The 25,379-nt window shown below is 48.1% G+C and overlaps 1 protein-coding gene across 1 annotated transcript; it reads right to left on the bottom strand.

The window, feature by feature from the left end:
- Positions 1–882: 882 nt before the first annotated feature.
- On the bottom strand, positions 883–25,278 carry LOC127002550 (uncharacterized). Its single transcript, XM_050868632.1, has 4 exons — positions 25,265–25,278; positions 25,041–25,075; positions 16,946–17,343; positions 883–4,555 (listed from the first exon to the last, which is right to left on the bottom strand). The coding sequence occupies exons 1-4, from the start codon at positions 25,276–25,278 to the stop codon at positions 4,097–4,099; spliced, it is 906 nt and encodes a 301-aa protein (XP_050724589.1). The 3' UTR covers positions 883–4,096.
- Between the last annotated feature and the right edge of the window lie 101 nt (positions 25,279–25,379).

Here is a 25,379-nt window from a genome sequence, read left to right as displayed (position 1 = left end):
GAACTGATCTCAAAATGGCGGCCCACTTGTTCGGTCTCTCACGTCGACAAAACTATTGATACTTGGGAAATATGTACCACGCTTATTCTAAACGACCCATCACTCTGCCAACCAGGTACCGTTAAGGGGCTATCACACTGGGCAAAGTTTCCGTGGATTCTCAGTCAAACCACGATTCCCGCTGGCGTGGTTCTCATATTTCCGTGGTGTTCTGACGTGTCCACGATCTTCCAAAGCTACGGTAGATTTCACTGAAGGACGACGGTATTACTCACCATCATCATCATCAGCAATAACAAGAAACAAATGAAAATCACGCCAGCGGAAATCGTGGTTTGGCTGAAGATCCACCGGAAACTTTGCCCAGTGTAATAGCCCTTAATGTTTGTGTTGTCAGCTTGGGTCAGACTTAAGTGAACATACAAAAGAAAATGTTATTCAGTAATAATCTGATAGGCAGTAATTAAACAACTTAAACACTCGTTAGATTGAAATGGTTCAAGAAATCAGACTTCCATGAAAGAGGTTCGCCAAGTGGAACAAAAAGTTGGAAAGTTTGGTTTAGTCGGCGCAACATCTGTGGTCATATGCCGGAGAGAGACAGAAGGGGAAGGAATTATAGGAGAAGGGAACAGTTGGAAAGTTTCGTTTAGTCGGCGCAACATCTGTGGTCATATGCCGGAGAGAGACAGAAGGGGAAGGAATTATAGGAGAAGGGAGCAGACCCCAGGAGACGGGACACAACCCCCGATTAATACCTGGTACACTGCTGGGTGGACAGGGGCGTAGGGTATCGGAGAAGCCGCCCAAATTTTTCCACTCTGTGTGCTAACCACTGCACCACGAAGCCCCTTCCAGGTGGAACACAAATAAAAGAAGGAGTCTGGATGGACATTTAATTTATTTAAAATATACAAACAATAAATATAGGTATAAAAATCTACAACACAAGAGCTACTTGGCTGCTGCTCCACTGTTGAGGGTCTGGGAAAGGAATGGCAGGCAGACTTTGGGCCTGGGGAGCTGGGAGGCGGAGGAGGAGGAGGTGTGTGTGTGTGTGTGTGTGTGTGTGTGTGTGTGTGTGTGTGTGTGTGTGTACTGAGGCGAGATTATGAGAGAAAAAATCATGGAAGAAAACGTAAAATGTAGATTAGAGTTGTGTGTGTGTGTGTGTGTGTGTGTGTGTGTGTGTGTACTGGTTTAGGAAAAGGCTTACAAGATGATAAAAAAATAAACCCCTGCCCAGTTTGTCCTCAAGGAATCCAGAGTTTGAATCACATGGGTCGTGAGGTGTTGGCCGCGTGAGGCGACTGGCGCGGGGTGTTCACTCTCGTCTCGCAGGGCACGAATGCTGGACGATGGCTAGGTTAACCCGGTAGCAGCGACGGGCCAAATATGTGGCTTTACCGTGTAGCAGCGACGGGCCAAATTTGTGGCTTTACCGTGTAGCAGCGACGGGCCAAATTTGTGGCTTTACCGTGTAGCAGCGACGGGCCAAATTTGTGGCTTTACCGTGTAGCAGCGACGGGCCAAATTTGTGCCATGATATAAACCCCCAAAATAGATGATACATAAACTGATCACAAATGCATTGATATATATTATGAAATGGTTTGTGTGAGGGGTGATTTTTTCTCATTTTTCTCGCTTAGAGGGACCATTAAGAAACATGATCCCTGCTGCTACTGGGTTAAGAGGCAGCTGACGGCCCTCAACACAACCACAAGTTTTATCTTTACAGTTTGCTACAATCCACAAGTTTTAAGTTTACTACAATTCATAAGTTTTAGTTTAGTTTACTGAGTCTGAATGGCACCTCTTCGTGTTAATTAAAAACCACATCGTTGAAAATTAACGTTAATTAAACTCTAAAGTTACGGAGTTCGAGGCAACACTTTACTGAAAGGTGGTGTCCGTGTGGTATTCTTTTTAACTGGACCAGAAAAACGGCCGCCGCTGACAACCTGCCGCTATGACCAGGCGGCGACTCACGGCCCTCGAGACGCAAGTGAACACGCGGGCTGCCGTATTTGGAGCCCGGCAGCTTCCACCCAAACGACCAACCTCACACGCGTGCGCCACATACACACACATACACACACACACACACACACACACACATGGTTTTAGTCTTTCAACACGAAAATAAAAATAATAACTATCAGATCTGTCTTGGGCAGGAACATTGCATTCAGTCCCCGTCGAGTCTTAAGGTTTTATGAGAATCTTATGCATGAGAAATACTGAGGAAGGGACATCAACGCATCAAGGTACCACCTGTCGAGAGTCCCCTAATACTTCCTGTAATGACCACGCCTGAGCAGTGCCAGCCAAAAATATATAATAAAAAAAACCTAAACATTAACACAATAAACAACTACAACAACAACAAGTCATCTACAGTTCAGCAAGTAACGGAAGTGTACCAAATGGTCAAACAGCACATGGAAAGGACCAGCCAGCCGATGGGGACACAGGAAACTGGAACATAGCTAATACAGGGAGACAAGGATGGCGATATTTGAGCAAAAGGATATAACACCCTTCGTAGGAACACACAGCTCCTGGACAAACACACGAGTGACGGTAGTAGTAGTAGTAGTAGTAGTAGTAGTAGTGTGATATGGATGTAAGTAGAGAGATGTGCTGATTGACTTGCAACAATCTTAGAATCAGTGAACAGTTCAATCTTTCATCCAAGGAAATGATACTTACATCCATATCACACGTATAGTAGTAGTAGTAGTAGTAGTAGTAGTAGTAGTGTGATATGGATGTAAGTAGAGAGATGTGACGATTGACTTGCAACAATCTTAGAATCAGTGAACAGTTCAATCTTTCATCCAAGGAAATGATACTTACATCCATATCACACGTAGTAGTAGTAGTAGTAGTAGTAGTAGTAGTAGTAGTAGTGTGATATGGATGTAAGTATTGAGATGTGCTGATTGACTTGCAACAATCTTAGAATCAGTGAACAGTTCAATCTTTCATCCAAGGAAATGATACTTACATCCATATCACACGTAGTAGTAGTAGTAGTAGTAGTAGTAGTAGTAGTAGTAGTAGTAGTAGTAGTGTGATATGGATGTAAGTAGAGAGATGTGCTGATTGACTTGCAACAATCTTAGAATCAGTGAACAGTTCAATCTTTCATCCAAGGAAATGATACTTACATCCATATCACAAGTAGTAGTAGTAGTAGTAGTAGTAGTAGTAGTAGAAACATAAGCAGTAATAATAACAACAGTAAACAAAATAACTGGCAGTTGTTGTTGTAATTAAAACATACGTAATAAACAAATAAATACTATATAAGTTACAGAATAAATATATCACAGTTTATTCTCTTGAATCATTACCGAGAAAGCATAAGTACACGAATGACTCTTAGTAAAGATGATTGAAACGAGTAACATTTGTTCTTCCACTATACTTATTGTCTAAACAACGCACACGACTCAACAATCATAAGCAAGGCCGGTCGCTCACGAGTTTTGCTTCCGTTCAGTTTCCCGCAAAGCCGAACCAAGCGCGTCATTCACCAGCCTGTCGAGTGGCGGACCTTGGCTTCCAGGAGAATAGGGAATACTGTAGGAATGCCCATGGATTGTACGCCTGGAAAAAGGGATTCCGTTCAGTTTCCCGCAAAGCCGAACCGAACACGTCATTCACCAGCCTGTCGAGTGGCGGACCTTGGCTTCCAGGAGAATAGGGAATACTGTAGGAATGCCCATGGATTGTACGCCTGGAAAAAGGGAGCCAGGAACACTAATTTTCCAGCTAGATCACTCTCGATAGCTTTCCCTTGTTTAACTTTGCTTCTGCCTAGGGATCGCATCACATATCAGTGTTTGGTAGAATTTCTCCTTGTGATAGAACGCGGCGTCACCTCCAGCGGCCGCGACTAAACGAAACTTTCCAACTTTTCACCTCCAGCGGGTCTTTCCTTTCGGCTCTTCCGTGGTGGGTCCGTGGAGACTTGAGTATTGTATGAGGTCGCTTGTTTGAGGAGGGGGAGAGGAACGTGTCGAGGGTGAGGAGGGCTGGTATATGAAAGGCAGCAAGGGACTCAGAATGGAGGAACTTGATGGAGTCACGGTTCCTTGAATTTGAGGAACGTATCCACCAAGTTATTGATGGCCTTGTTGTATTCCACCACGATGATGATATCCCGCATTTTCCTCTCCGAAGTGCCGTCCAAGTCCCGGTAATTCTCGCCCATGATCTCCTTCGTCACCGTCGCTGGGGGCTGCAACTCCTGGTGGACCATGGCGTAGTGGAGCTGACACAGGATTTTGACGATGTGAGTTTCTATAGTGTGAAAGTCCTGCAGTAACTCCCCTTCGTAGAGCGCCTGGTCCAGGGTCACCTGCTCAATGCCCACTGCCAGGCGCTGCATCTTCTCGTACGCGTGAAGCAGCTGGGCGTTGAAGTCGTCGACGTCTCCTGCTGGCGTCGTGTTTGTTAGAAAATCGAAGTTTATCCACGTCGTGTAGTTGTTGACGAGGGAGTCCCAGGGGTTCTCTTCCTTGGAGTCAGTGACGGACTTCGCCTGCGGAAGAAAGGACACGTTAGAGAGGCCGAGGAAGGGAGCGTGGGGCTGATAAATGTCCTCGTGAGGGAAGGATACTGAGCTTATGAAAAGGCCCCCTCAAAAGACTCGCCTTAATTAATAGGTGCTTAAACTGAAGTTACACTGAACACTTAACACTCGCCACCTTAAAAGTAACCCGAAAAGTTACTAACAAGTGAGACAAGAGTTCAAACACAATAAACTTTCCAAAAACACTTACTAGAGGACCTGAACATATGCAATTTATTTCCCATCAACAAAATCAGGCCATTTCTGACACATAATAAAAAAGCACATTTGATTGAAAGGAGACCAGCTTGGGGGTTCAGGCAGCGACAGGCAAACAAACCAACTTAAGAAGCGCAAAGTTTGGACATTTCTGAATAGCATAATAATTATAAAATGGTCACTAAGTCATCACTGTGAATAAGGCAGCACGACTTGGGTTATAAGGCAGGGAGAGGGGGGGCATGCACGGGCGGGGAGATAGAGAAGACTGCGAAGGACGGCGAGTGGCTTGGCGTGGCACGGAATGCTCAGGGGGTCATATTAAGGGGACATATTTTGAAACCTCTCCGGCGCCCAGGCACACACATTTGACAAGGCTCTCGTAGGTGTTTTGGGCGTTTCCAGGGATAGTTTTATGATCCTTCTTCTGTACCGTGAACCTAAAGGAACGCACATTTGACAAGGCTTTCATAGGTGTTTTGGGCGTTTCCAGGGATAGTTTTATGACCCTTCTTCTGTACCGTGAACCTAAAGGAACACACATTTGACAAGGCTTTCCTAGGTGTTTCGGGCGTTTCCAGGGATAGTTTTATGACCCTGGTGGTAGTGTGACCCTTCTCCTGTATCATGAACCTAAAGGAACACACATTTGACAAGGCTTTCCTAGGTGTTTTGGGCGTTTCCAGGGATAGTTTTATGACCCTTCTTCTGTACCGTGAACCTAAAGGAACACACATTTGACAAGGCTTTCGTAGGTGTTTTGGGCGTTTCCAGGGATAGTTTTATGACCCTGGTGGTAGTGTGACCCTTCTTCTGTACCGTGAACCTAAAGGAACACACATTTGACAAGGCTTTCGTAGGTGTTTTGGGCGTTTCCAGGGATAGTTTTATGACCCTTCTTCTGTACCGTGAACCTAAAGGAACACACATTTGACAAGGCTTTCGTAGGTGTTTTGGGCGTTTCTAGGGATAGCTTTATGACCCGGGTGGTAGTGTGACCCTTCTCCTGTACCATGAACCAAATAGAACACTCATTAGAACCCGAATGATCTCTTTTCTGGCCTTTGGGAATTGATGTTTTGAGAGATGAAATGTTTAAGAATACAGTCCTCAAAATGCTGCGCAGAGATGAGCGGGCAAGAGCTACACGGGTTGCTGGGAGGCGGTAACAGCGGGCGACGGTCACACACCACAAGACCCGGTTCCACAGTCCAACACCGTGTCTTCGTAACAGCCCGAACCAAACAACAGAATCCCATACAATCCAAAACGGTGAGGTCTTCGATGCCACACTAAATACACAAGACTTTTCCTGTATAGTTTCATCAAATTTGTGAACTTAAATATAAACACCAGACACTGTACAAGGAAATTTCGAAGGCTCTGGTATTGGTTTGGGAGCTTACTAACCCATCATGGGGAACTGTGGAACTGGCCTAAGACTCGCGGCATGAATGGGCATCCTCGTACCAGGCAAAGGTGTGTGTGTGTGTGTGTGTGTGTGTGTGTGTTTACCTAGTTGTAGTCTACCGGGCCCGAGGTAAGCTTTAATAGTCCCGTCTCCATATCTACATTTGTCTAGCTTTTTCTTCGGTGTGTGTGTGTGTGAGAGAGAGAGAGAGAGAGAGAGAGAGAGAGAGAGAGAGAGAGAGAGAGAGAGAGAGAGAGAGAGAGAGAGAGAGAGAGAGACACACACACACACACACACACACACACACACACACACACACACACACACACACACAACGAGGCGAGCAACAGCATTAGGGCGGCGGGGCGGCAGCGTCTCGGGCCCAGAAGTCATGCCATATGGTAGACACTTGGTCACGAAGCTCCAGTGGCTGCCGCGGACGCCCACACGCCGCCAGAGGTCAAGGGGACGGGGTAAACGGAGGCCAGACTGCATGCATGACGTGATTCCCGGGCGCGACGACAAACACTGGCTCAACCTGGCCGTCATCCCCTTCTCTCTCTCTCTCTCTCTCTCTCTCTCTCTCTCTCTGTACACACACACACTCATGGTATAGGTTACGTTAGCATGACCAATCCTCCTCTTCCTCCTCCTCCTCCTCCTACTCTTCCTCTTCCGTCTCCTCCTCCTCCTCCTCTTCCTCCTATTTCGAGAGGTTATTTTATGTGGATTTAAACCAGCAAGAGAGTTAAATGCAACTTCTCGTATTTTCTCGCGTTTTTTCCCCTTCTGCCGCGCTTGTCTTATGGCGTGCATGTGTGTGTGTGTGTGTGTGTGTGTGTGTGTGTGTGTGTGTGTGTGTGTGTGTGTGTGTGTGCTTGTGGCGAAAGAAATGAGCAAAACAGAACCTCTTCCAGCTCGGCAAAGAAGGAGAGAAATCACCCAAGACTAAACCCAACACAACTGCATTGATATGAAGATAAGGAAGGAAGGAAGGAAGGAAAACCGCGGATGAAATGTGAAACTAACGTAGAAGATTAAGAGCAGAAAAGACGGACGTTACGTGGGATGCGCTGCTATGCTTCTAAAGACGGAGACAAACTACTGAAAAAATAAACTCAAAATAAGATAGGAAAAGGGGAAAGAACGAAATCCAATGAGGAAAAATGTAAAACTGATATTGAAGATTGAAAGGGACGGAAGTTATATGTTGGAATGCGATGTGTTATGCTTTTAAAGGAGGAGAGAAAGTACCCAAGAATACAACCAAGAAGAGAATGAGGAAATAGGATGAAACGTTAAACCAAGGAAGAGGAGAGCAGAAAGAACGTTAGTTGCTTATAAAAACGTTATGTGGGTGTGGAATGCGCTGTGTTATGCCTCGGTGGGTCAGGGAGTGTTAGTTGTTGTACGAGAACTTGCTACCCTGCCCTCCCCTGCCCTCCCCTGCCCTGCCTTTTCCCTCAACCTTCAATTATCTTATCAGACGTAACCAGTATTTTGAGACATACTGGTGAGAGGCGGCCGGCTGGGGAAGAGGAGGAAGGAGGAAGGTGGGGGGTGGGTGGGGAGGGGTGGGGGGTCACAGCCAACCAGCCTCGTGACGTCACAGGCATTTCTCTCACACACACACACACACACACACACACACACACACACACACACAAACTTGAATCATATGGAAATTGAGTTTTACATAATTGCTTCGTTGATTCATAAGTTAAAATATCAACGTTTTGTGCTCCATATTTATCCCTCCAAGATGCTTTTAAATTTTCTTCTTTTTTCCCCATCACGAAAAAAAAAAAAAAAAAAGCAGCAATATTCGGTTAATTGCTAAAAGGGAAAATGGGTTCCACCTCGCCAAAGTGACTAATGACGGGAAATGTATTAGATTTGACCTCGTTACAGTGAACTCCTGTTAATATGCTCATCAAAACGCCCTCCGCGCCCTGTGCAAACCGCGAATCGCATGTTGTTGTTGTTATCGTTGTTGTTGAGTGCTTGCTTATTGTATGGAGTGATTGCGTATGCGTGTGTCTGTGTGTGTGTGTGTGTGTGTGTGTGTGTGTGTGTGTGTGTGTGTGTGTGTGTGAGATATAGATTGTCAACATATTAAAGAGAAACAGACACACACACACACACACACACACACACACACACACACACACACACACACACACACACACACACACACACAGAGACAGCACCCGTAGCGACATCCGTACACACACACACACACACACACACACACACACAGAGACAGCACCCGTAGCGACATCCGTACACACACACACACACACACACACACACACACACACACACACACACACAGACAACTCGGAAATTCCCCGCCCGTGCGAGGTACTTCCGGTGCCGGCGTGGTGGCTGCTGGTCCCTCCCACGCCCCCACACACACGACTCGCAAGATCCACGCCCGCACGCCCACGCCGGGGACACGGGGAGGTCACGTTGGGAGGGGAGAGGTGAGGGGAGGGGGACCAAGGGAGGTGTGTAGTCAGTCATCACGAGAGAGAACACACACACACACACACACACACACACACACACACACACACACAGTCTTGCCTTCAGTCTGTCGGGATTCCCTACACGGAATGGCAAGTGGGCCGTGACACCGCCAGAGGGAGGGGGGGTGGGTGGGTGGAGAGGTGAGGCATAGGTGGGAGGGGAGTGGGTGGGGGGGCAGGCCAGGTATACGGGAAAGCGGAAAAGATGGAAAACAAAGCCCAACAGGAGATAGCTTGAATCCTCACTCAACATCTCGCCGCCCAGGCACGCACACTTGACAAGGCTTTCTCGCACGCAGGAGCTGTGGGCATTTCCAGGGGCAGTTTTATGACCCTGGTGGTGGTGGTGGAGGTTACTCAAGTTCTAATGAGTGTTCCTTTAGGTTCACGATACAGAAGAAGGCTCAGACTACCACCAGGGTCATAAAAGTACCCCTGGAAATGCCCTAAACTCCCACGAAAGACTAGTAAATTACGTGTTCTTGGGCGCAGAAATGTTTGAAAATATGGCCCAGACTACCACCAGGGTCATAAAAGTACCCCTGGAAATGCCCTAAACTCCCACGAAAGACTAGTAAATTACGTGTTCTTGGGCGCAGGAGTGTTTAAAAATATGGCCCAGACTACCACCAGGGTCATAAAAGTACCCCTGGAAATGCCCTAAACTCCCACGAAAGACTAGTAAATTACGTGTTCTTGGGCGCAGGAGTGTTTAGAAATATGGCCCAGACTACCACCAGGGTCATAAAAGTACCCCTGGAAAACCTCCTATTTCCAGACCTCCAAGCATTGACAAGTGAGCCAATATGAGCTGATAAACACATCACACACACACACATCGTACAGTAGGCCTGGATGCGCTGTACTGCTAAATAAAATGACACTAACGAGAGGCCTATGCAAATTTGACGCCTGGTATCAATGCGTGTTGGTCTGCGGGCAACCTCACGCTAGTCTAACAGCTGGTAGTGTTAATGTAGTATATTGATTCTGAGGAGTAAAAAGCATCTATGATTAAAGTTAAGGTTAAAAGAGAAGGAATATGATTGTAGTAAAATGATTCTAAGTTGTCATAGAGCATTCAAAACAAAAGTAGAGAGTTGTATGATGATTCTAAGTAGTCAAAGAGCATTCAAAACAAAAGTAGAGAGTTGTATAATGATTCTAAGTAGTCAAAGAGCATTCAAAACAAAAGTAGAGAGTTGTATAATGATTCTAAGTAGTCAAAGAGCATTCAAAACAAAAGTAGAGAGTTGTATAATGATTCTAAATAGTCAAAGAGCATTCAAAACAAAATAGAGAGTTGTATAATGATTCTAAGTAGTCAAAGAGCATTCAAAACAAAAGTAGAGAGTTGTATAATGATTCTAAGTAGTTAAAGAGCATTCAAAACAGTAAAGCGTTCTCTTATGATTCTAAGTATTACCAAGAACAGTAACAACAGAAGTTAAGAAACAACAAGAACACGATTAAACGGTAAGACAGGCGTTATGTCACTGTGTCACGGAAGTCTATATCCATGTAAAAGAACGCGCGGGCGACAATGCAGGAAAGAAAAAAAGAAAACAAGAAATCTCAGAGTCCCGGAGTTTCCCAGCGAGGAGGAAATTTCAGTCATCACTACGAGACTGTTCCCCACGGCCCCAGGTAGCGACGGATCTGGAGGGCAGCGCTGTGACGAGTAGGCTATGAGAGGCAACCCTTGACTCACCCCGCGGTCTATTCTCAAGACGCTTTCAGCCCCCACAATAACTATATCAAAGATCACGAAGGAGATTAGTCGGGTTCCCATGTTTCTTCAAGTTCACGGTGAGGAAGCCTTGTCAAACTATCCCTCAGCTCCTCAAACTACCCATGGCAATATTTAAACAACCTCTACTTAAGTCATCAAATGTGTGTGTGGGCCCTGAACTGATTGAGAATACGACGCTCTTGGACCTGGTACCTAACCTAACCTAACCTAACCTAACCTAACCTAAGATTACGGTCCCAGGCATGGTTTATGGGTGACGAGAGCACGGCTGACTACATAAATACAGCATAACGTTCCAAACACAAGATAATTAAGTGTCGAGTCATCCCTCCGCTTCCCCGTTCCTCCTCGTAGCCCAAGAGCAAGTTCCCTCCTCCAGCCAGACGAACCAGACGAATTCCTGGATCGTCTCAAAACACGCGTCTCCTGCGCCGCTTCTGGGAAACACAAAACCATTTCTCGGCCCCTGGTTGTGTTAGTCACCATCCCCGTCACGCAGGGCCGAGGGGAATTCAACTCTATGCAACGACGCCAGAAGACCAACACTCCACAGACTTGACGCCCATCCGTTTGCTGACGTCACTCACGGATTCTCCCCCCCCCTCGACCCCACCCCCACCCCTCTCTCTCCCTCGCTTTTTCAGACTCTTTCTCAGCTTCCGGAAATACTGACAAGTTTTATAGGTAAATATCATACAGCGCCATTATGCGACCCCATTACCACGTCCTTCTGTGTGTGTGGACGGAGAGAGGTGACCAGGTTGACGGACACTGGCTTCCCCCTCGACCCCGGCAAGAGGCATTTCCTACTGAAGGGGGGCGGGGGGAGAGAGAGAGAGAGACGGCGAGAGAGAGAGAGAGAGACCATCATCGATACCAACACCGACATCAACAGAATCACACCCCATCACAGCGTCAACAACACCGGCCCAGGAACCAACCCGCTCGGCCTCGCGGTGTGTGGAAATTAAATAACCGGGTTCAGAGAAAGCCATGACGAGCCGAGAGAGGAGTTAGACGAAAGGGAAGGGTGGGAGGGGAGTGAATAATGCGCTACCGAGACCTCTGGGGGCGGAGACGGGGCAAGGTGGCGGGAACGGGGCACCGGGGCAGTCAAGTTGAGAACGGGGGAAAGGACAGGTGTGTGTGGGGGGAGGAGGGGAGGGTGGGGAGGGGTTGGGGGGCTGTGTGTGTGTGTGTGTGTGTGTGTGTGTGTGTGTGTGTGTGATAGTTAGAGAGAGAGAGAGAGAGAGAGAGAGAGAGAGAGAGAGAGAGGATGTTGTTTTACCTTTCCCGGACTTTGAGAACAATAACACAACAACATAACATCTCTCTCTCTCTCTCTCTCTCTCTCTCTCTCTCTCTCTCTCTCTCTCTCTCGTGCTTAATTTACTTTTTTTTCCTTCAAATTCTAACTCGTCTACGATTACAGATTATCTTTGTGTGTGTGTGTGTGTGTGTGTGTGTGTGTGTGTGTGTGTGGGAGGCTGATATCTCGGCGCCAAGACCTTTAACGGAGATAGCAAGAGGATGTGCCTTATCGATAGGGGTGGGATAAAACACGATTACAACGCGTCCTTGTTCCTTGCAAGTGACGCTCCTGGTGACCTGTGACGCTAACACAACTACTACTACTACTACTACTACTACTACTACTACTATTACTACTACTACTACTGTTGCTGCTACTAGTACATTGATTGTAAATGCTAGTACTAGTGATTAGAACAAGAATAAGGATGATAAAAATAAAACTGACCTAACCTAACCTAACCTAACCTAACCTTACCTAACCTAGCCTTACCTAACCTAGCCTTACCTAACCTAACCTTACCTAACCTAACCTAACCTAACCTAGCCTTACCTAACCTAACCTAACCTAGCCTTACCTAACCTAGCCTTACCTAACCTAACCTAACCCTATATTAAGATGACGGTTTTATAAGCCTATGGATAGTAGTTCTGAGGGCCGAAAGGGTGTAAGAATATGCATGGTTTGGGGGTGAAGAGAGTAAGGTTGAGTACCAGTAGAGTGGTGGACGAGTGGAACAGGCTTGGGGGCCATGTTGTGGGTGCCAATACCGTAGATACATTCAAGAAGAGGTTAGATAAGGCCATGGATGGTGAGGTAAGGTGGGGTGGAGTGTACAGGAGCTGCCTTGTATAGCCCAACCGGCCTCTTGCAGACTCCTCACGTTCTTATGTTCTTATATCAAAGCAGCATAACGTTCCATACACAAGATAAGGAAGTGTCGACGAGGTATGTTATCAAGTGTAACATTCGAGAGACGTTTGCCAACACGCCTGATAACCCCGAGCCTTTCATTACGTTACTCAGACGCAGACACATAACACACAAGCGTCCATTCCGTTCGTAATTCACGCTTAGAGCTTGTGTACATTGTTGTTTTATCACCAGGGAAGGCGGGAGTGGGTCATGAGGGCCGATTTCCGGTTTATAGATTGTTTTATCTGAAGAAGTGTAGCGATAGACTTATTACTGATAATTAAACCTGTGTGTGTGTGTGTGTGTGTGTGTGTGTGTGTGTGTGTGTGTGTGTCAGGAAGAGGGGAGGAGCCTGGGAAGGAAGGAGTAGGAGGGGAAGGAAAGAAGGATTTGTAACCACATTCTAAGTTTGGAAACAATGTCGAAATGTAAATATCGTATGGGCCAATGGCAGCATCCAGATAAGCCCCCATCCACCCCCCACCAACCCACCCCCTCCCCACTTGCCGGGCGTGACGGAACCGTGACGCGGCGGTGACGCAGGCCTGACGTCACCACAAAAACGTGATACACCCCACGGCTGTTTTGTGTTATGTAAATGGTGGATTGTGTTTTCTGAGACAGTAACACACACACACACACACACACACACACACACACACACACACACACACACACACACACACATAATAAGACTCCACCTCCATAAATAGCCGCGATTGTTTCTTTTGCCACGCCTAAAAACCCCGTGGTAAACGCGAGCCCCTGTAATTTGTGGAGGGGACGCCATCTGCACGGGGCAAAGGGTACTCCCGCCTCCTGGAATAGAAGCGACAACCGGGAGGTGACGACATCAACGGTGACATCAACCCTTTGACCTATTCCCTATCAGGTGAATTTGGACTGACGTGGGCTTAGGAGTGATTTATACCCCAGGAAATCAGGCGTTACGTTAAACAAGTGTAAAACTATGCAAGTCCGGTATGGAGGCGGTTTTTATATGATACATTTGAGACAGTAGGGCAGCAAAGCCTTGTATAGGGTTGGTATTACACGACAGTACCATCCCATATCACCTATTTCTAAAGGTTAAAGAGGGGATCAATCGGGGTCTAATGAGTGTTTCTTTAGGTTCATGGTACAGAGGAAGGGTCAGACTACCACCAGGGTCATACAACTACTCCTGGAAATGCCCACAACTCCTACGAAAGCCTTGTCAAATAGGTGTTCTTGGGCGGCGAAATGTCTCATCCTTGATACAAAATGAGCAATATTCGACCTGAGGGATACAACAGTGGTTTTTAGTGTTTTAGATTATATTACTAACGTTACTTTACTCAATATACTATTACTTTGTTTTCATGGTAGAAAGGAAAGTTTCGTTTAGTCGGCGCAACATCTGTGGTCATATGCCGGAGAGAGACAGAAGGGGAAGGAATTATAGGAGAAGGGAACAGACCCCAGGAGACGGGACACAACCCCCGATTAATACCTGGTACCCATTCACTGCTGGGTATCGGAAAAGCCGCCCAAATTTTTCCACTCCGCCCGGGAATCGAACCTGGGCTCTCTCGGTTGTGAGCCGAGTGTGCTAACCACTGCACCACGAGGCCCCCTCCCAAAGACATACACGGCATACTTCTATATATCTTGATGGAGTTCTTTCCCTCTACACACATTGGGGTTGCTGTGCCTGCCCCCACTTTCACTAAATGCCTGACATGATTTAATCCCACCTTTCATGTTTTTCTGCCTCTCCTCCCTCCCTAACGTGACTCCCTCAATCAGCGCGCGTTCGCCGATTCTTATAGAGTGTAAGGCCTCGATGACTCTATTTTTTGGCTATGTACAGCGGCCCTGAAGCTGACCGTTTTTAGTTTGTTATTAATGGGCGCACACACACACACACACACACACACACACACACACACACACACACACTCTACCTTATATACCCAGTGAGTCTCCCCTTCAAATTTTACATGTCATTACAGTAAACGAAAAAGAAGATCAATTACGAAAGCGATTTAGCATTGAACAGTTCATCGGGACAGTGACCTAACTCATTGGAAGCCTCGGTGGAACAAACCCAGGGCGGTGCTTGGTCACACGGCAGGGGGGGGAAGGGGGAGGAGGGGAACGGGAGACCTGTCGAGCCCCAAGCAGGTCAGCTCTTGCGGATGAAAGGCAAGGCAGCGTAAGTCGTGAAAAAACGTCCAAAGCTGAGCCCAGACGTGTGCCGATCAAGACTCCGAGGAATATCCGACGAGTGCACGAGTCATTTGACCTTTTGACTTCCTGACACGCAGACAAAATGAGGTGAGGAAGGGGAAGGGAGGAGAAGGAAAAAGTTGCAAAGTTTCGTTAAGTCGGCGCAACATCTGTGGTCATATGCCGGAGAGACAGAAGGGGACGGAACAGACCCCAGGAGACGGGACACAACCCTCGATTAATACCTGGTACCCATTCACTGCTGGGTGGACAGGGGCGTAGGGTATCGGAAAAGCCGCCCAAATTTTTCCACTCCGCCCGGGAATCAAACAGGCGGAGGAGGAGGAGGAGGGAGGAAAGGTGGAGGAGGAGGAGGAGGAGAAGGAGGAGAGAAGGAAAGAAAGATTGAGAAGAAAGGGCAACCCACACCATAAGAGATCAGAGGAGGAGGAGGAGGAGGACGAGGTGAGTGGACTATCTCTCAGTGAACCCAAAAGTTACACCACGGAGCGATTAGAACGTCACTCTGTCAGGGAGGCATGCCGAGAACGTAGTCTCTATCTAATCGCGCGTTACTGGGATCATGATCTCAGCACTATGAAATGTTGGTCTGTTGAGAGATGCAGGGAGGGGGGTGGGGGGGTGGGGGGGGTGGGGGGGGGCGGGGGACACTGACAGAGGAAAGAGAGAGAGGAGGAAGGGAAGGGAAGGGAAATCAGACGGTTCGGACAAAAGAAAGAAAGGCATTGCAGTCTTGAAGTTCAAAGAGATTGTTTGGGTCGTGTTATGAGATATTTCGCCGCCCAAGAACACCTATTTGACAAGGCTTTCGTAGGCGTTGTGGGCATTTCCAGGGGTAGTTTTATGACCCTGGTGGTAGTCTGACCCTTCTTCTGTACCGTGAACCTAAAGAAACACATATTTGACAAGGCTTTCGTAGGAGTTTGTGGGCATTTCCAGGGGTAGTTTTATGACCCTGGTGTTAGTTAGACCCTTCCTCTGTACCGTGAACCTAAAGAAACATATTTGACAAGGCTTTCGTAGGCGTTGTGGGCATTTCCAGGGGTAGTTTTATGACCCTGGTGTTAGTTAGACCCTTCCTCTGTACCATGAACCTAAAGAAACACATATTTGACAAGGCTTTCGTAGGAGTTTGTGGGCATTTCCAGGGGTAGTTTTATGACCCTGGTGGTAGTCTGACCCTTCCTCTGTACCATGAACCTAGGGACACACTCATTAGAACCCGACTGACCCCCTCTTTGACATTTAGAAATAGTTGATATGAGAAGCGAAAGACCCCGACCTATGCGGTGTGCCCGGGGAAGCTGAGAAGGGTATGTGTGGGACGGGGCTGGGGACGGCGGTGAGCGGGCGCGTGGGCGTGTGTGGGCGTGAGAAAGTTACATTCAAGCAATACCCTCGGGCGGGCCATGACTGTGTCCGGTGACTGAGAGACGGAGGAGGAGGAGGAGGAAAACCAGAAAAAAACATATGCACCAGAGGAAACAAAGGTGATTAGGAGACAGATACCCAAGGCGCAACACAGGAAAGAAGTTGGGAAGTTTCGTTTAGTCGGCGCAACATCTGTGGTCATATGCCGGAGAGAGACAGAAGGGGAAGGAATTATAGGAGAAGGGAGCAGTTGGAAAGTTTCGTTTAGTCGGCGCAACATCTGTGGTCATATGCCGGAGAGAGACAGAAGGGGAAGGAATTATAGGAGAAGGAAACAGACCCCAGGAGACGGGACACAACCCCCGATTAATACCTGGTACCCATTCACTGCTGGGTGGACAGGGGCGTAGGGTATCGGAAAAGCCGCCCAAATTTTTCCACTCCGCCCGGGAATCGAACCCGGGCTCTCTCAGTTGTGAGCCGAGTGTGCTAACCACTGCACCACGAAGCCCCCAGCGCTACACAGGGCAATGAATGAAGCGTGCTGCGGGGGTGAGGGAAGGCGGAGGAGAGGTGGGGGGGCATGCATTGAAGGTCAACAGTACTTAATACTTACATATTTGTCCTTGAAGACGCCCAGGAAGCTATGCGCTAGGGAGAGCTCGTGCAGGATATGTTTGGTGAGCTCATGGGGCTTCTTTCTTGGGTTCCGAGCGAGCCCCGTGCATGGCTGAGACCAGTGGACATCCGCCATCCTGCTGCTGCGCCCACTGCTGTGACTGCTGCCCGCCTCGTCTGGCTGATCTCCCATGGTGCTGCTGAACCTACTGCTTCCTCCTCTACTGCTTGAACTGCTGTAATGCTCTGATCTCCTGAGCCTCTGCTGTGTGATTTGCCAGTCGAGGCTTGTGTGTCGCTGGTGTGCGGAGGCTCGGTGTGTTCTTCTCTCCCTCACGGGCCCGGCAGATACGGAGCTGACCACCAGCGTCAACAGCAGTGCCAGTCGCGCCCACCCTGCCGAGGAGACACACGGTGAGAACAAGGAAAGTACCGTATGTGTAGATATGTGTGTGTGTGTGTGTGTGTGTGTGTGTGTGTAAGAAACAGATAGACAGCGAGCAACATCATTGTCAATTAAGTAACAACAGCGGGGCACAGCGAAGAGACTGCCAGAATCGTATTACAAGACATTTCGCTGCCCAAGAACACATATTCGACAAGGCTTTCTTAGGAGTTGTGGGCATTTCCAGGGGTAGTTTTATGACCCTGGTGGTAGTCTGACCCTTCCTCTGTACCGTGAACCTGAAGAAACACTCATTAGAACCCGATTGACCCCCTCTCTGACCTTTAGAAATAGTTGATGTGAGTAGCGAGTGTCTTATAATATATCAACCTGCGAACCTTTAGGAATTAGTGACCTGGATTGGCCGTGTGCGCTGTCTCTCTCTCTGCCCGTATCGCCGCGTCAAGACAGCATTAAATATTTCAGTAAACACAGCTGACTAGGAATGTCGAGCCATGAACAGCCCTCACACACACACACACACACACACACACACACACGCACACACACTCCTTGACCTTAACATTTGAAGCGCGGTCTCGTCATCACTATAATCTATCGTCTCGTCTCGTTCATGCTATCTCCGGACCTACAACCACGTGTGTGTGTGTGTGTGTGTGTGTGTGTGTGTGTGTACTAGTGACAGACGTGAGCGTGAGAAAGTGAGGGGACGAGGTGGAGGGGCAGGGCAGGGGAGGGCAAAAGGGGGCTCTCCCGGCAAGAGTGATTCACAGCTTTCTCAGAATATGTCTCATGTATAACACACATACACACACACACACACACACACACACACACACACACACAGAAGCGTATACTTTTTGTGTGTGCGCGAGAGAGAGAGAGAGAGAGAGAGAGAGAGAGAGAGAGAGAGAGAGAGAGAGAGAGAGAGAGAGAGAGAGAGAGAGAGAGAGAGAGAGAGAGACACACACACACACACACACACACACACACACACACACACACACACACACACACACACACACACACACACACGTACTACGAGGTAAACAGCAAGGAATAACGATGGACTCACTGACTCACTCACACACACACACACACACACACACACACACACACACACACACACGCACACACACACGTACAGACAGACAGACGCGCAGTAGTAGCAGAGTGGATGGAGGCTGTCAGGGGTCGCAGGGGGGGGGGGGGAGAGAGAGAGAGAGAGAGAGAGAGAGAGAGAGAGAGAGAGAGAGAGAGAGAGAGAGAGAGAGAGAGAAGGTTGAGCAGACAGACTGGCGGCAGGTAAGGCGTCTTATTAACACAGGTAAGTTCAACCCTTCCTTGCCCGGCCATACCTTTCTTCCCGCCCACAAACTACACCTGCAAGCCTGACGTCACTCCCCCTTCCCTCTCTCCCTCTTTCTCTCTCTCTCTCGCTTTCTCTCCGTTACCTCTTTGTCCGTCGCTCTCTCGTTGCTTATTCTCCTGTCTTGCATCTTTCTCTCGTTTCCTTAATATGTTTGGATCTGTCTCTATCGTGTGTTTCTTCCCCTCTCTCTCTCTCTCCCTCTCCCCCTCTCTCGTATATCCCGCTAACATTCACTTACGCATCATATCTCTCACTGTGTACGTACATTCCTTTCAGTTATTAATGTTATCCCGCGTTAGTGTCCGTGAATCACATGAACCCGATACAATTTCCTGAACATGGGTGAGGCTGGCATCTCTCGTTCCCTCCCTCCCGCTTTCCTTCCTCTCCCGCCGCCAGGCCTTGCAATATCCACCTGTTTTTCTCTCCTTCCCTAACTCTCTTCCCTCATGGCCTCCTCTTCCTTCCTTCCTTCCTCTCCTATCGTCTTACTCATCTGTACTTCTTTGTTTCTCTCCTCACTCGTCCATCTCATCAACAGGTGACTCGGTCCTCGCAGGTCTGTCCAGTATACGAAGAGATACTCGATTCCCTTGTGGACTTATGCGTTAGGTTATGCGAGTGAGGAACTGGTTGGTGACTTTGCTATGATGGAGGTGGAGGTGGTGGAGGTGGAGCCCTGTGTTTGCCAGGCCGACTGAACGCATTGACTGACTCTATACTGGGCCGATGTGAGAGTGTGTTTAAGACCCTCGTATACTCCTTGCCTAACTCGAGTACTCCCCCACGTAACTCATAACATAGGTGAGCTACTGACTGGGATAACTAAGACTGCATTGACCAAAACCCGCTGACTGTCTCTTTACTGGGCCGATGGTAGAGTATGTTAGGTTCGTGTGATGTACCTCCTCGTAGACTCCCCCACGTAACTCATAACATTAGGTGAGTTACTGACTAGGTGACCTTAGACTGCACTGACCAAAACCCGAGAGAGAGTGTGATTCGTGAATGTTAGCGTTTCTTATACTCCTTCCTGTAACTCAGAACGCAGCCGGGGATTTACGGAGTGGGCTAAGGGCATGCTGACCGATTCCACCGCTGCCCGACTAAGCAGCGGAGAGATATACAGTGAAATATCGTCCCCTGAAGCCCTAAACGACTTACAACTCTCTTCTGCAATCCTCGCGTACCAGTCTCGCTTAGAGGGAGTTTGGTGATACGATTAGAGTGAATGAATAGAAATGAGGGCAACAACTATAGCGCAACTTTTCCGCTTGTAGTGAATTGATGTCTTATTTGTCTCTTCCGTTGTGTGAGAGAAAATAACGAAGAGGAAAGGCCAAATTCGATCCCTCAGCATCACTCACACACACACACACACACACACACACACACACACACACACACACACACACACACACACACAACCGCAGCACAACACAATGACGCTTCCCTCGACTGAAATTAGTGGTTCAAATATTGAATTATTACCAACAAGAGGAAATTGGGGGAGTTTTAACGACTGTGCAGGTGGGTGATAAAGCTACCCCCCCCTAACCCCCCTCCGCTCCCTCAACCCCCCCCTCCCCCCCCGCCCGCCCCCTCCCTCAACTGCAGTGTATTGCTGCTGGGATGATTCTAATCCAAGCGCAGCCCTCTCGCCCATGCGTTGTACAGATGTGGGCGTGGGCGTTGTACTGTTTCTGGCGTGGGTGAGTTGTGACGTGCTCGAGAGAGAGAGAGAGAGAGAGAGAGAGAGAGAGAGAGAGAGAGAGAGAGAGAGAGAGAGAGAGAGAGAGAGAGAGAGAGAGAGAGAGAGAGAGAGAGAGAGAGAGAGAGAGAGAGAGAGAGAGAGAGAGAGAGAGAGGAGAGAGAGTGTGTGTGTGTGTGTGTGTGTGTGTGTGTGTGTGTGTGTGTGTGTGTGTGTGTGTGTACCTAAACAAACCAAGGGTCCTCCTAATTGAAAATAGTCGTAGTAGTAGTAGTAGTAGTAGTAGTCTTATTTGTTGTTGTTGTTGTTAATGTTGAAAGCTTAGTAGCGGCGTCACCATAAATAACAAAAATCATAATTGTTGTCGGGGCAGCCATGGTTACAACTCCTGTATAACTTCCTGTCAAATGGGTGTATGCGTCCAATGTGTGTGTGTGTGTGTGTGTGTGTGTGTGTGTGTGTGTGTGTGTGTGTGTGTGTGTGTGTGTGTGAATATATTATGGTTGCATGAGTATTTGGAGGTACGAGACTTTGCTTGTTTGTGTGTGTGTGTGTGTGTGTGTGTGTGTGTGTGTGTGTGCCTGGTGGCCGTACAGGCAGGTCACCTTGAGTAAAAATGCTAAACACAAGGGGCAGGTCCTCTCCGCAGCGCGCGACCCAACGCAAAAAACTCCACGCGGATCGGGTAGGGGGGGGGCGAGGGGGGAGGGGGGGTAAGGTTATGGGCAGAGCATCAGCCGCGGCCGGGTCGTGATTGGCGGCCCAGACACACGACCAGCGCCCCGCCTCTCCCCCGCCCCGCAGCCTCCCTTCTTCAGGTCGACGGGATAGTCTGGGCACATCCCTACACTGGCTGACGCTCTCCCTGTAACCCGCTTTGGGACCAACCCCGCGGTACGCCAATCTGCATTTTTGATGCGGGCTAATATCGCTTATTACACATTGCGGCGTGGGCGTGGCGGGCGGGGATGGGAGGGAAAGGTGGGAGGTATTTCATTGAGTGGGCGTGAGGGGGAGGGGGGAGAGGGGGGTGAAAGTGGGGAGAGAAAGGTGAGAGAGGTTCGAATTCTACACATAACAGGTCCTTCTCGCGTCTTTTCTCTCCTAATCCTCATCCTAATCCTTATGCAGTTCCTCCGCTTCTTCCTCCTTCACTGGGCGCTGGGTAGAGGAAGAAGGGATCTGCTCTCTCTAAATCTCTAAATCTTCATCCTAATTCCACACCTCACCCTTCTTCCTATCCTTATTATATTCCGTCGCTTCTTCCTCCTTCATTTCCTTGGAGGGGGAGGCAGGGAGGGAGAGAGAAGGAGTTAAACTTGGTAGAGGAAGGAAGGGACTTGCTCTCTTCTCTAAATCTTCATCCTCCTTCCTATCCTTATTCTATTCCGTCGCGAGAGTGAGAGTGAACCTAAGGAAGGGGCGGGGCTGAACGGGGCTGGACGGGACCGGACGGGGCGGGGCGGAGACCGGCTTCAGCACCGTCCCCTAAATACCTGGGCATCGTCTGCATTTTTTTAAGAGAGCATTTTTTTCCTTGGCACCCCAACGCACCTGTCCGAATTAACCTTCAAGTCTTCAAGGGACAACAGGGGACACACACACACACGCACACACACGCACACACACACACGAGGCAATACTCTGAAGGCCCTCGTCACTCACTCACGGACGAACACCTCAGATGAAGCGATTATAAATTGATCCATCATCTCTCTCTCTCTCTCTCTCTCTCTCTCTCTCTCTCTCTCTGAAGGTAACTGTCATCATACTATCTTGTTTTAGTCACCGTGGAAATCCATTGTAAATATGACTTCAATAAACATCAAATACATAACTTGAAACCATTGAAACTCTAGCAAAAGAAAACGGAATGAGGTTGCTTCAATGGGGAACAATTAAAATTTTCTAGCCCTTATATACAAAGACATAAATGCGAGAGACATATTTTTTTGTTTATTCAAGACTTCACGGTTCCTAGGACGATCTAAGTCAACACTGGAGCACACCTCTCAACCAGCACGCCCTGGGCCCTTCAGTCTCAATTATTCACGGGAGCAGAGAGCCAGCAGTGTCCAGGAACGGTCTAACTAAGCTTGCCCCCTCAATTATGCAGTGAATGAAAGAACAGGAGTTATCACCAAGTTAGCATTAGACAACGTTATTTCTGTCTGATGTTCATTCTTCAACATCTGTTTCTACACATCAAAAACATCACTAGACTCAACTTCATTTCCACAGATCATAAAACAACAATCATTAGACTCAAACATCAATTGTCTCTCACATTCAACCTTCAACATCTGTTTCTACACATCAAAAACATCATTACTCAACTTCTTTTCTCTCTAACATTCATTTTCCAACATCTATTTCCACAGATCATAAAACAACAATCATTAGACTCAAACATCAATTGTCTCTCACATTCAACCTTCAACATCTGTTTCTACGCATCACTAGAGACATCATCAATCTCAACATCACTTCTCTTACATTCAGCTTCCCACTCTCGTTCTGGACATTCTCTCTCACCGGCAGAACCTCAATCAATGACCTCCAGTTACCATCAGACTGGACATTATCTCTTTCTGACATTCACCATCCGACATCACGTTCTAGACATGTTTTGACCCCCCTCAACACCCCCCCCCCCTCCCCACACACACACACCAACACGGGGTCTTGTTTTACTTCTCAAAATGTGTCCATGAGTGTACGTGTGTGTGTGTGTGTGTGTGTGTGTGTGTACCGCGGGTCTGCCCTAAACTGGAAGGTTCCCGCACTCACATGATAGCAGAACACACACACACATGCACGCACCCGCAGTCAATTCCACCTGTTAAACTCTACCACCTCTGACTGACATCTTCCACCACCACCACCACCAGTATCAATACCGCCATCACACATACCGTATCAGCTGTCAATGCCACGCAGCGTAAATCCTGTACTACATCAACTAAATCGTAAATCAGATTCCCATAGAGAGAGAGAGATGGAAAAGGATGAGCAGCTGAGGGGATTTGAGGTCTCCAGAGCGGGTCATCCAAAAAGAGTCTAACCGTCATGGATAAGCTCGCTACTGACACGATATTCGAGGCCTCCACACGAGCAATAAACCACTAATAAGGCCTGTACTCTTAGACATTTCCAGCTCTCATAACTCTTTCCAAAGGTCACCAGGGAGGCTAAAACTACCCAAGGGAATACTACTAACACAACCTATACGAATGTCTTATCAAATGTGTGTGTGTGTGTGTGTGTGTGTGTGTGTGTGTGTGTGTGTGTGTGTGTGTGTGTGTGTGTGTGTGTGTGTGTTTCAGAATATGGACCCATGATGCGAGAGCCCCCACTGCGACATCTTTGCTGTAGTAAGTTTGTAGAACATTTGGGTCAATAACACAGGGGCAAAAATCTTCAGACGGAGGAGGAGAAAAAAAAAAGTGGGCGTGCCAAGTGTTTGAGTCACTTCCTTGTTGTCAGGGGAAGGAAGGACGGAAGGAGGAAGGGAGGGAAGGGGAGAGGAAGAGAGAGAAAGCGAAAAAGGGGGAAGGAAGAGATTTTAAGAAGTGACGTTTATGGAGGCGGGTTATGCAGTGCTGGAATCATGCTTTCCACAACATATGGAAGTAGGAAATAGGAGAGACAAGCTGAGGACAAGGTTGAAAGAGGGGAAGGAGCCAAGTCAAGGGTGAGTGAGGGGTGGGGAGTGAGGGGAAGAGGTAGACTCAGGTGGGCTTCGATCCACAGCCAGCCACTCAGCCACTTAGAAACGTTGCCAGCCGAGTTAACCCGTCTACACAAACGTTACAGAGCAGGCCTCGTGACAGCCCCGGCCCGCCTCTCGCCTGCCCGAGGAGGATATGACTCAGATACTGAAGCAACCTCACAAGCTGACTGGCTCTTGTTTTTTCCTACTTAGAGTAACGTAAGAAATAGTTGACTCGATAACCTACCACATGCCACATCAAACCGGGGTCATGTATTGCGGGCCCAAGCGGTTCGTGGACGAGCGTTCTGGGACAAGTTACTTCCTGAAGGGTCCCGTCTCAGATCTATCAGTCAGGTCCGCAGACTTTACAGGCGAGCACTCACTTTATTTGTCAGTGTGAACTTTGACAGTATACTAGGGGTCGTTTTATGAGACATTTCGCTGTCCAAGAACACATATTTGACAAGGCTTTCGTGGGAGTTGTGGGCATTTCCAGGGGTAGTTTTATGAACCTGGTGGTAGTTTCATCCTTCCTCTGTACCATGAACCTAAAGAAACACATATTTGACAAGGCTTTCGTAGGAGTTTGTGAGCATAAAAAAACACTCATTAGAACCTGATTGATCGCCCCGTTGACCTTTAGATATAACATGCGAGAAGGCAAAGTATCTTATAAAACCAACCATTTATGTTTGTCGCGTTTTTCTGAACCGATGAGAAACGATTGACAAGTGTTGTTGGTTAATGAAGAGAGATTTAACGCACCGACACACTCTACTGTAAACACGCTTATAAGATGCCTTGGTAGCTAACGCCTCGGCCTGGCTCGGGGGTGCGTAAGTCCGTCCAGGCCAGCCCCGGGGAGCTCAAGAACCCGCGCCTGACTCACCGCCGCCCGGGGTAAGGAGTCTCGCACCACTGTGGCTAAGCAAAGCGCGGTGCCCTCGAGGTTCAGCACTTACGTCATGTATTCATTCGTTATCTTCCACATTCTAGAGTTACGTCATGCAATCATTCACCTTGGTCTTGACTAGGGTGTTCGTTGAGACAGGTACGCTAAGGTAAGGGACGGGCCGGCAGCGCACCTCTCACCCACACGGGACAAGTACTCACCAACTGTTCTCCATATAATGTTTTTCTTGGTTGTGTAGCTTGAGGTAGAAGAGTTACAGGACACGACACGAGCCACCAAAGTCGCGTCTATCAGCACGCACATATTATCGTACGC

The sequence above is a fragment of the Eriocheir sinensis genome, chromosome 23 (genome assembly GCF_024679095.1).
Source record: "Eriocheir sinensis breed Jianghai 21 chromosome 23, ASM2467909v1, whole genome shotgun sequence".
NCBI classification, from domain to species: domain Eukaryota; kingdom Metazoa; phylum Arthropoda; class Malacostraca; order Decapoda; family Varunidae; genus Eriocheir; species Eriocheir sinensis.
This window is presented reverse-complemented; position numbering and strand designations above follow the sequence as displayed.